The sequence below is a fragment of the Schistocerca serialis genome, chromosome 4, assembly GCF_023864345.2.
Source record: "Schistocerca serialis cubense isolate TAMUIC-IGC-003099 chromosome 4, iqSchSeri2.2, whole genome shotgun sequence".
NCBI lineage: Eukaryota > Metazoa > Arthropoda > Insecta > Orthoptera > Acrididae > Schistocerca > Schistocerca serialis.
The window spans coordinates 753,197,289-753,209,981 of record NC_064641.1 but is presented as its reverse complement, the minus strand read 5'-3'; the positions used below and the strand labels follow the sequence as shown (position 1 = coordinate 753,209,981).

Below are 12,693 nucleotides of genomic sequence, written 5' to 3'. Positions count from 1 at the left end.
CTATCCTATGACTTGTCACCTCAGTGTATAACAATATCTCTAAGCAGTTAAATAAAACACTAATCTATAGCACATATGCAGCACTGTAATGACTGTTAATATTGTTTGGTACTTTTCAGTTGCATCATTATTGTGGTTACTAGTAAGAGTTCCATGTAACTAATGAACAAAATTAATGCAGTTTGCCTCATTTGTTTATGACAGTTTGCAAAAATATTAAAGCATAAACTCTCACAATGAAGCACAGAAAAAGGGAAATATGCCTCTAGAATAGCCGACGAACAAAAGAAACAGAAAGGGAAGATATAGAAAAGACAATTAATTAACTCAGGAATACAAATTAACAACTCCTCTCATTCAATTCAACAAAGATCAAAACTACTGAGATACATACATTGCCTCTAGCCAATATAAAAAGAATGGAAAGTCTACAGCTAATTTCCAGGGCTCTTCTCCTGCTACAATACAAAATGTTTCCAAGTTTAATGTTACGTTTTGCAATGAGCACAGACTGAAATATACTGCATAATAAAATTTATACTGAAGTTTACCATCTGAGGAAGACGACACTGACTGAGATGCTGGACTTGCATTCAGGAGGATACATGTTAAACTCCCCTCCTGCCATACACATTTAGATTTTGTGTGGGTTCCCATTTTTTTTTCCTCTTTCCTTCGCCAGTTTGAGTTTGTGGTCCAGTTTCAATGACCACATAAAAGAAGGTATGTTAAGAGTTAATCATCCTCCTTCCCTTGAAACACAGTAACAACTGTTCTTTTCTGAGGCAATACTTGCCAATGAAATTAAAAAAAAAAGATATATGCTTCAATTCTTTTTGTTGCAACAGGGTCCACAGCAATCACAAATTGTTTGAATGATAAAATTTTACCAAACTAACATTGCATGAAGTGAAAAATCTTTCATTTATTTTCATAACTGTACAGTTTCAATTGTGGAGCTATGCATAACTACAATCCATAGAATTACCAAGTATGACCAGAGTCCAAGAATCCTATACTGTGACCCACTAATAGCTTGATGTGCGAATTCAAAGTGGACTGAACTTCCATTTTTCTTTTAATCAAAACTGGAGTGCTGTGAGAGCAGCCGATGTGAAATTTTTGATTTGTGAATGCGACTATCAAAAAGTGTAAGGAATCTACTGACTGTGTTTGCTGCGATCATTCTGATGTGGCATCTAATGTATAAAGGACGCCTATATCTCTTGTGGAGCAGTCATGAAAATCCTCTCTTTGTCCTACAAACTCAACATTCATATACTTTCGAACAAGAAACACTGCAGGATACAAAACAAAAATGTGGGACCACACCAAGGTTCTAAACTAGATCTGCAAAATTATTAAAGAATGCCTTATAGCAAAACTGCTCTCTATAGTACAATTCTTCAAGTAAGACAAGGAGTGATAAAAATTCAAAACAGAAGATGAAATGACTGAAATTAGTTCAAATAGAAGGTGAAGTGCATCTTCTCATCATGAAACACAAGAAGAAAGGTCATTACACTTTACTCCCTCTTTGAAGAACGGAAACAAGTTTAGTATTCACGGGCAAAGTTTGTTAACATACTCCAAACAGATCTACATCTGTGTCTGTATGTGTGGATGGATATGTGCGTGTGTGCGAGTGTATACCTGTCCTTTTTTCCCCCTAAGGTAAGTCTTTCCGCTCCCGGGATTGGAATGACTCCTTACCCTCTCCCTTAAACCCACTTCCTTTCGTCTTCCCCTCTCCTTCCCTCTTTCCTGATGAGGCAACAGTTTGTTGCGAAAGCTTGAATTTTGTGTGTATGTTTGTGTGTCTATCGACCTGCCAGCGCTTTTGTTCGGTAAGTCACCTCATCTTTGTTTTTATATATAATTTTTCCCACGTGGAATGTTTCCTTCCATTATATATATATATATATATATATATATATATATATATATATATATATATATATATATATATATATTAGAGAGAGTTAGAGAGAGAGAGAGAGAGAGAGAGAGAGAGAGACCACATACGACCTTGAAGTGCATGGTAAAGGGTATGTCCCATTGTACCAGTTCTTGGGTTTTCCCCGCCATTCCATTCACATACAGAGTGGGGGAAGAATGACTGTTTAAATGCCTCTGTGCAAACTGTAATTTGTCCAACCTTGTCCTCATGATCCCAACAGGAACAGTATGTGGGGACTTGTAGTAGATCCCTTGAGTCATAATTTAAAGCAAGTTCTTGAAACTTCATAAGTAAGATTTCTCAGGATTTAAAGTGGGTTCTTGAAACTTCATAAGTACGATTTCTTGGAATAGGTTGCGTCTACCTTCAAGAGAGTACCAGTTCAAGTTATTCAGCACCTCTATGACTTACTCTCATGGGTCAAACAAACCTGTAACCATTTATGCTGCCCTTCTCTGTATATGTTCAATATCCCTTCTAAATCGGATCTGGTATGGGTCCCACACACTTGAGCAATATTCTAGGAGTTTACCACCTATTTTACTAATGACTGAGTCTATGTGAGCATTCCATTTCATTTCCCTACAAAGAGGTAAAACTAAGTATTTGTATGAGTTGACTGGTTCCAACTATGACTCACTAATATTACAGTCATAAGATACTTTTTCTGTTTTGAGAAGTACATGATTTTACAGTTTCTCAACATGTAAAGCAAATTTCCAATCTTTGCACCTCCTTGAAATCTTATCAAGATCTGAGTGAATATTTAAGCAGCTTCTTTCAGGCAGTACTTCTTTATATATAACTGCATCATCTGTGAAAAATCTGAGGTTACTATTAATATTGTCTACAAAGTCATTAATATACAACATTAACAGCAAGAGTCCCGACACACTTCCCTGGCGCACACCCAAGATTACCACAACACCTGTCGATGACTCTCCATCCAAGGTAACGTACTATGTTCCAACTACCAAAAAGTCTCATTCCACTCACAAATTTCACTTGATACCCCCTACTATCATTCTTTCAATAATAAGCATAGACATGGTACTGACTCAAATGCTTTTCAGAAATCCAGAAATACTGCATCTACTTCACTGCCTTGATCAAAAACTTTTAATAAGTCATGCGTGAAAACTGCAAGTTAAGTTTCACTTGAGTGATGTTTTCAGAATCCATGCTGGCTGGATTGGATGAGGTCATTCTGTGCGAGACGTAACAATATGAAAATCCATTCCCAATCAATTAAAAACTAGCCATTATATACAAGCCCAATTTCCAATTACATTTACTGAGAGTTAGATGCATGTGCTTTAATAGTAGTCTAGCTGTTTACAGTAACGTAAGATATTAGAATGTACCCTTGACGTCAGGCTATGGGACATAGTCCAGCACTCAATAAATAAATGTGGGTCTGTGAAGGGATGTGGCATACCAGATACCATTTTTGCTGTGTGCCAGCCGATGGAGAAATTCTGCAAGAAAAGGAGGTTGCTACGTCTTAACTTTACTGACCTGGAGAAGGCAGTTGTTCGAGTACCACATTAGATGATTTGCTAAGTCTTTGCAGTCACCAAGATCCAGGAAACACGTGAACTGGGTAAAAATGCTGCACAAGAACACCAGCAGCCAGCTGTGATGCTCTAGCAGCCAGCTGCAATGCTCTGCAGTACTGACTGACAGCTTCCCTAGACGGTGTACATAGAGGCTCAGCTCTGTTTCTCCTGCCCTTTGTCACTGTAATGAATCCATAATGTGTGACCGACAGAAGTGTGCACCATGGACAATACTGTAAACTGATGAGATAATGCTTGGGGTGGATACCAGGAATGATCTTCAAACTCAGTTCCAAACATTTTATGACTGTTTGCAAAGATTTGGTCTCCATTCAAACATCCACAAGACTAAGTACCTCAGAACTATACAAATTAATGAGCTCCTCTCATCAATGTGGGTACATTCAGATACCTTACTTCTCAACTACAAAGTGAAGGTTATATTAATGAAGATATGCGAGCAAGAATCAAAGCAACCTGGATGTGATTAAGACACATCACTGGTGTTCTTTGTGGTAAGAAGATGTCTAAATATACCATAGAATGGTGAGGCCAGTTGCATATATGGTACCAAGCATTGGTCAATACCTAGAGATGCTGACTGCTCACTATATGTCACAGAAACGTGGATACTGAGAAGATCACTAGGCATTTCCCTGCTCAACAATATCAACGATACAAAGTGTCTGGAAATGTCACACTGCTAAACTTACCAAAATGCAGTTGGTTGGAAGTTGGGTATTTTTGGTCAACGTCACATCCACGTTGTTGTTGTTGTTGTGGTCTTCAGTCCTGAGACTGGTTTGATGCAGCTCTCCATGCTACTCTATCCTGTGCAAGCTTCTTCATCTCCCAGTACCTACTGCAACCTACATCCTTCTGAATCTGCTTAGTGTATTCATCTCTTGGTCTCCCTCTATGATTTTTACCCTCCACGCTGCCCTCCAATACTAAATTGGTGATCCCTTGATGCCTCAGAACATGTCCTACCAACCGATCCCTTCTTCTGGTCAAGTTGTGCCACAAACTTCTCTTCTCCCCAATCCTATTCAATACTTCCTCATTAGTTATGTGATCTACCCATCTAATCTTCAGCATTCTTCTGTAGCACCACATTTCAAAAGCTTCTATTCTCTTCTTGTCCAAACTATTTACCGTCCATGTTTCACTTCCATACATGGCTACACTCCATACAAATACTTTCAGAAATAACTTCCTGACACTTAAATCTATACTCGATGTTAACAAATTTCTCTTCTTCAGAAACACTTTCCTTGCCATTGCTAGTCTACATTTTATATCCTCTCTACTTCGTCCATCATCAGTTATTTTGCTCCCCAAATAGCAAAACTCCTCTACTACTTCAAGTGTCTCATTTCCTAATCTAATACCCTCAGCATCACCCGACTTAACTCGACTACATTCCATTATCCTCGTTTTGCTTTTGTTGATGTTCATCTTATATCCTCCCTTCAAGACACCATCCATTCCGTTCAACTGCTCTTCCAAGTCCTTTGCTGTCTCTGCCAGAATTACAATGTCATCGGCGAACCTCAAAGTTTTTATTTCTTCTCCGTGGATTTCAATACCTACTCCAAATTTTTCTTTTGTTTCCTTTACTGCTTGCTCAATATAGAGATTGAATAACATCGGGGAGAGGCTACAACCCTGTCTTACTCCCTTCCCAACCACTGCTTCCCTTTCATGTCCCTCAACTCTTATAACTGCTATCTGGTTTCTGTACAAGTTGTAAATAGCCTTTCGCTCCCTGTATTTTACCCCTGCCACCTTTAGAATTTGAAAGAGAGTATTCCAGTCAACATTGTCAAAAGCTTTCTCTAAGTCTACAAATGCTAGAAATGTAGGTTTGCCTTTCCTTAATCTTTCTTCTAAGATAAGTCGTAAGGTCAGTATTGCCTCATGTGTTCCAGTATTTCTACGGAATCCAAACTGATCTTCCCCGAGGTCGGCTTCTACTAGTTTTTCCATTCGTCTGTAAAGAATTCGTGTTAGTACTTTGCAGCTGTGGCTTATTAAACTGATTGTTCGGTAATTTTCACATCTGTCAACACCTGCTTTCTTTGGGATTGGAATTATTATATTCTTCTTGAAGTCTGAGGGTATTTCGCCTGTTTCATACATCTTGCTCACCAGATGGTACAGTTTTGTCAGGACTGGCTCTCCCAAGGCCGTCAGTAGTTCCAATGGAATGCTGTCTACTCCGGGGGCCTTGTTTCGACTCAGGTCCTTCAGTGCTCTGTCAAACTCTTCACGCAGTATCGTATCTCCCATTTCATCTTCATCTACATCCTCTTCCATTTCCATAATATTGTCCTCGAGTACATCGCCCTTGTATAGACCCTCTATATACTCCTTCCACCTTTCTGCTTTCCCTCCTTTGCTTAGAACTGGGTTTCCATCTGAGCTTCATACATGTGGTTCTCTTATCTCCAAAGGTCTCTTTAATTTTCCTGTAGGCAGTATCTATCTTACCCCTAGTGAGATAAGCCTCTACATCCTTAGATTTGTCCTATAGCCATCCCTGCTTAGCCATTTTGCACTTCCTGTCGATCTCATTTTTGAGACGTTTGTATTCCTTTTTGCCTGCTTCATTTACTGCATTTTTATATTTTCTCCTTTCATCAATTAAATTCAATATTTCTTCTGTTACCCAAGGATTTCTACTAACCCTCTTCTTTTTACCTACTTGATCCTCTGCTGCCTTCACTACTTCATCCCTCAGAGCTACCCATTCTTCTTCTACTGTATTTCTTTCCCCCATTCCTATCAATTGTTCCCTTATGCTCTCCCTGAAACTCTGTACAACCTCTGGTTCTTTCAGTTTATCCAGGTCCCATCTCCTTAAATTCCCACCTTTTTGCAGTTTCTTCAGTTTTAATCTACAGGTCATAACCAATAGATTGTGGTCAGAGTCCACATCTGCCCCTGGAAACGTCTTACAATTTAAAACCTGGTTCCTAAATCTCTGTCTTACCATTATATAATCTATCTGATACCTTTTAGTATCTCCAGGGTTCTTCCATGTATACAACCTTCTATCATGATTCTTAAACCAAGTGTTAGCTATGATTAAGTTGTGCTCTGTGCAAAATTCTATCAGGCGGCTTCCTCTTTCATTTCTTAGCCCCAATCCATATTCACCTACTACGTTTCCTTCTCTCCCTTTTCCTACTGACGAATTCCAGTCACCCATGACTATTAAATTTTCGTCTCCCTTCACTATCTGAATAATTTCTTTTATTTCATCATACATTTCTTCAATTTCTTCATCATCTGCAGAGCTAGTTGGCATATAAACTTGTACTACTGTAGTAGGTGTGGGCTTCGTATCTATCTTGGCCACAATAATGCGTTCACTATGCTGTTTGTAGTAGCTTACCCACATTCCTATTTTCCTATTCATTATTAAACCTACTCCTGCATTACCCCTATTGGACTTTGTGTTTATAACCCTGTAGTCACCTGACCAGAAGTCTTGTTCCTCCTGCCACCGAACTTCACTAATTCCCACATCCACGCAGAACCATAATTCTTTACATGGGAAACGAACAGCCATTTTAAAATTATACACAAACCACTGTGTTGAGAAAAGGTCAAAATATAATTTCAACATTCAATAACTATGTGTTACCAATATTAGTAAATTTCTGCCTTTAGATTTATGACACTTTTACATGGAAAAGGAAAAAATGCCAAATTTCAGGGTGTTTTACAAAAAACCATCAACTTTGTGTTGCATCACTAAAAATCAATGATTTCATGTTGGCATTCATGTGAATTTTTCCTGACCCTATCTGTATGAGATGTCCTATGTCAAACACCCAAAACACTCAATCTACAGAAAAACGTGAAACCAATACGCTAACCAGTACAAGTGACACGTACTACTCTGAAACAGAGCACCCACTCCATCAAACAGCCATTACCTCTGCACCTGCTTCATGACACTGCATCAATTTTGTTTCTTTCTCACATGAACAATATCTCAGAACTTCAGGAACAGGAACTCACTTTACAGCGTGTGCTAGTTATGCAACACATGGAATGCACTGCTAAATAAACTATTACACTGCATTCATGTCTTACATTTCAACCATTCTCAAGTTAAATACCAACTGTCTTAGCCTTCTGACAGGCATTTAACCTAAAGTGAAATGGTTTACTTGACAAAAGAGTTAGGAATAGTAATTCTCATCAAACTTAGTGGCAGTACAAAAGTAAAGAGTGGCCAGAAAATGTGAGTGCACAAATGATACGACGACCCTTTCCAAATCTTAAGAATGAATGAGTCAACCGAATAAATTATTTATTTCATTAAACAACAAATTTAATCCGATTGTGGTTATGACTGGTGACAAGAACCAGTCACATTTTGATTAATTTTGCTGAACTGAATATAGAACAATAAAATGGAATTGATTGTCAGAGGGCAAAAATAAACAGCAGCTATTGTAAATGCAATCAAAATATCTGCACATACTGAATGTCTTAGTTTCCATGTTTGGGTTTTAATAAGTGGATCAACACTGTACACATCATTCAGTTAGACTTCAGCTTTTTATTTTATTTTTTCACAATGAATTATGCAGCCGTTCCCTACCTTATTGGCTTTCCTCTTATTTCACTCATGATGTTGCCTTCTCCTCCAAGATATTCATAGCAGAGACTCAAGAAATTGTAAATTACAAATGCTGGAATAAAAAATATGTCTTTAAATACTGCTTCATAGTTATGCAGCTCATTTGTACTGCCAAAAGTGCTGCTGGGTTAATTTTTCAAGTTCTTCACAAAAACTATAACACTTATGTTTCAGTAAGCAACAAATCAAATATAATCATTAACCCTTAATTTGATTACAACAAAAACTATTAACTGTGTACATTAGTTTCCAAATATCAAACAACGGAAAGTCCAGAATGGAGTATCAACAGTATTACGAAAAGGATAGATTGCTACTCACTGTAAAGATGACACTCAGAGTTACAGACAGGCACAATGAAAGCACTGTTACCCATTGAGTTTTTGACCAAAGCTTTCTTAAGAAAAGAAAACATGCACACACTGACACAAGCACGTGCACCTCATGCCCACATGACCACTATTCTCTGGCTTCTCTGGCTAGAATACAACTAGGGTGGGGAATTGGATGGATATGGTGTTATGGGCACTCAACAGTGTAGTCCTTAGCGCCCTGGGGAATTGGGAGGGATGGCTGGGCACAGGTAGTGGAAGAGAAGTGAGCGCTGCCTGGCAGAGTATGCAGGGACTAGATGGCTAGGCAACGCTGCCATGCACAGCATAGGGTGGCTGTGTGGGGGAGAGGGGCACCACTATCTAGTCCACACATGCTCCACCACACAGCACTCTCTTCTCTCTCCTACCTGTACCATGCAATCCTACTCCACTCCACTCCACTCCACTCCGGACTGGTGCTTCCATTTGACACACCTGCATTCTGATCAGAGTGGCTGGAGATAGCAGTCAAGGGTGCATGAGGTGTGCTTGCTTGTGTGAATGTGTATGTATTTCCTTCCTGAAGGAGGCTTTGTCTGAGAGCTCAAAATATAACAATCATACCGTTGCACCTGTCTAGAACTCAACATCGTCTTCATCTACATCTACATCCACGTCTACATGGATACTCTGCAAATCACATTTAAGTGCCTGGCAAAGGGTTCATCGAACCACCTTCACAGTTCTCTATTATTCAAATCTTGTATAGCACGCGGAAAGAACAAACACCTATATCTTTCCGTACAAGCTCTGATTTCTCTTATTTTATCATGGTGATCATTTCTCCCTATGTAGATCGGTGTCAACAAAATATTTTCGCATGCATATAGCAATCTATCCTTTTCGTAATATTATTGTTAGTTTACAAATAATCATTTCTATGGGTTACCACACACACACACACACACACACACACACACACACACACACACACACACTTCTAACAATGAAAAGAAAAATTAATGATGAAATTCTTAATCTTATATGCTCTTTTTTTCCTTCACCATTAAAATGTTGTTACCTATCAACATGACAGCTTTCACTGAAGTACTTTCACAAACTACCTCAACATAGTCCTTATAACTTTTATTACTGGGTGTAGTTTCACTAGAGCATATACTTCTAACTTTCTAATACTTGAAAATATTTTATATATTTATGAATACAATGTTCATCTCTTTATTTCAACATTTCATCATCTTTCATTAAAACTTATGTACATTTCACATTTTCACCTTTTTCAGTTAATTTCTTATAGTCAAAGTTACACTCAAATGAAGAGGTACTTTATTATTGTAATTATGTACCTAAGTTACACAAAGTAAAAACACACACATTCTTCTCAATGTTCTTCAATTTACAATAGTAACTTTGTTCTTTTTAACAAAAATTCACACTACATCACACATGAAACTCCAGCACTGCCTTCACTTTGCTTATATTAAAATTAAGGGAAGCAGCCAATTATGATGTATTTGAACATGTTGTTGTTGTGGGTCGTCAGTCCTGAGACTGGTTTGATGCAGCTCTCCATGCTACTCTATCCTATGCAAGCTTCTTCATCTCTGGGTAACTACTGCAACCTGCATCCTTCTGAATCTGCTTAGTGTATTCATCTCTTGGTCTCCCTCTACGATTTTTATCCTCGATGCTGCCCTCCAGTACTAAATTGGTGATCCCTTGATGCTTCAGAGCATGTCCTACCAACCGATCCCTTCTTCTAGTCAAGTTGTGCCACAAACCCCTCTTCTCCCCAATTCTATTCAATACCTCCTCATTAGTTATGTGATCTACCCATCTAATCTTCCTCTAGTTAGATAAGCCTCTACATCCTTACATTTGTCCTCTAGCCACCCCTCTTAGCCATTTTGCACTTCCTGTCGATCTCATTTTTGAGACGTTTGTATTCCTTTTTGCCTGCTTCATTTACTTCATTTTTATATTTTCTCCTTTCATCAATTAAATTCAATATTTCTTCTGTTACCCAAGGATTTCTACTAGCCCTCGTCTTTTTACCTACTTGATCCTCTGCTGCCTTCACTACTTCATCCCTCAGAGCTACCTATTCTTCTTCTACTGTCCTTCTTTCCCCCATTCCTGTCAATTGTTCCCTTATGCTCTCCCTGAAACTCTGTACAACCTCTGGTTTATTCAGTTTATCCAGTTCCCATCTCCTTAAATTCCCACCTTTTTGCAGTTTCTTCAGTTTTAATCTACAGCTCACAACCAATAGATTGTGGTCAGAGTCCACGTCTGCCCCTGGAAATGTCTTGCAATTTAAAACCTGGTTTCTAAATCTCTGTCTTACCATTATATAATCTATCTGATACCTTCTAGTATCTCCAGGATTCTTCCATGTATACAATCTTCTTTTATGATTCTTGAACCAAGTGTGAGCTATGATTAAGTTGTGCTCTGTGCAAAATTCTACCAGGTGGCTTCACTCTTTCATTTCTTAGCCCTAATCCATATTCACCTACCATGTTCCTCCTGCCAATGAACTTCACTAATTCCCACTATATCTAACTTTAACCGACTGTTTACCTGCAGAATATTTTACCCAAGAGGACGCCATCATCATTTAATAATACAGTAAAGCTGCATGCCCTCAGGGAAAAATGACGGCTGTAGTTTCCCCTTGCTTTCAGCCGTTTGCAGTACCAGCACAGCAAGGCTGTTTTGGTTAGTGTTACAAGGCCAGATCAGTCAATCATCCAGACTGTTGCCCCTGAAACTACTGAAAAGGCTGCTCCCCCTCTTCAGGAACCACACATTTGTCTGGCCTCTCAACAGATACCCCTCCGTTGTGGTTGCACCTACGGTACGGCCATCTGTATTGCTGAGGCACGCAAGCCTCCCCACCAATGGCAAGGTCCATGGTTCATGGAGGGGAACACTGAACATTTGAACATAACAGTGCTTAATTAAACTATGACACAAGATTTTTCCCCACATATTAAAAGCACTCACAGAAAATGACAATGTCGGGAAACTCTCATTTTCTGAACTGAGTCTCGCGCTACTGAATTGTAAGGTCACACACAATCTCTAAGTTACACGACTGCTTATTAGTAATCCAAATAGCTCATCTAGTATCTAGTTGTTTCAAAAATACAGACAAGCAAATGAACAGAAACCGAGAAGAGAAAAGGGGGGTGGGTAAAAACCATACAACACACAATATTTTCCATCTATAACTACATAGCAGGAAATATTACAAACCTTCGTAACAGTCTCTAACAGTGAAGAAATATATGTAGTAACTGTCACTGTTGAAAAAGAGAAGGCTGACCCATGAGTAAAAACCATATATTGGAACAATGAACAGGATTCTTACAATCCACCTCTGTTCAGCAGGATTGGTATACCACCGAAGGTGTTGATATATCTGAAACCCAAAAAATTTCAACATCAATCCACAGTCAAATGACTCATATATAACACAGAATAAAAACAGTGTGCACATTGCAGCTATTATAGTTGCATGTGATGATTTATTTATTAATATTTGCATTATTTTTCTTGTTAGATGTTATTCTTTTATGGATTCCATATGCTTTGAGTTTTGGTTACTAACTTTTTTGTGATGCACAGTCATGACTGTCAGAGTTGCACTGTCGCGGTAATGGGGCACCAACTTGTATACAAACAGTCAGGAGCTCCCCATCATAGAAGATGGACATTTGCATGAGAGTGAGCAGAATCAAGAGGGTAGGCCTAGTATGAAATGCTAGAAATGATAAGTATGATGAACATAAGAGAGAAAAGAAGTTAAAAACACAAGGAAACGGCTACTCTGGAATGAAATTTTGTACCGTTAAATATAAGAAAGCTAATTTATTAAGTAGTAGTTCTACTGTTCCTACACTTAAATGAACTATGCCACATTATGTTGCAGCATAGCCTTATGACTTAAAACATTTCCTCATTTATCAGTAATTAAAATAGGACAGATACTGTGAACCATGAAGTATTCACTATTTAGCGATGCACAGCGTCTATTCTCTCTGCAGGACTGGCAAACAGTAATCTTTTACAAGGGCCAAACAAATTATCAATTACAAATCCTATATATAAACTTTATGATGGTACTTACAATGCAATTAGAAAAAAGTTTCAATATGACTACAATATAAAAAA

At 38.4% G+C, this 12,693-nt stretch overlaps 1 protein-coding gene across 3 annotated transcripts in view; it reads right to left on the bottom strand.

Moving 5' to 3' along the window:
- The window catches only part of LOC126473294 (transmembrane protein 184B), a 133,538-nt gene that overhangs the window by 78,080 nt on the left and 42,765 nt on the right, over window positions 1-12,693 (bottom strand). For all 3 annotated transcript variants that reach the window (XM_050100260.1, XM_050100259.1, XM_050100261.1), the window contains 2 exons: window positions 11,776-11,941; window positions 8,141-8,231 (listed from right to left, as the gene is read on the bottom strand). In XM_050100260.1, the coding sequence (XP_049956217.1) occupies window positions 8,141-8,231; window positions 11,776-11,941 (257 nt within the window). The remainder of the gene's footprint in view (window positions 1-8,140; window positions 8,232-11,775; window positions 11,942-12,693) is intronic.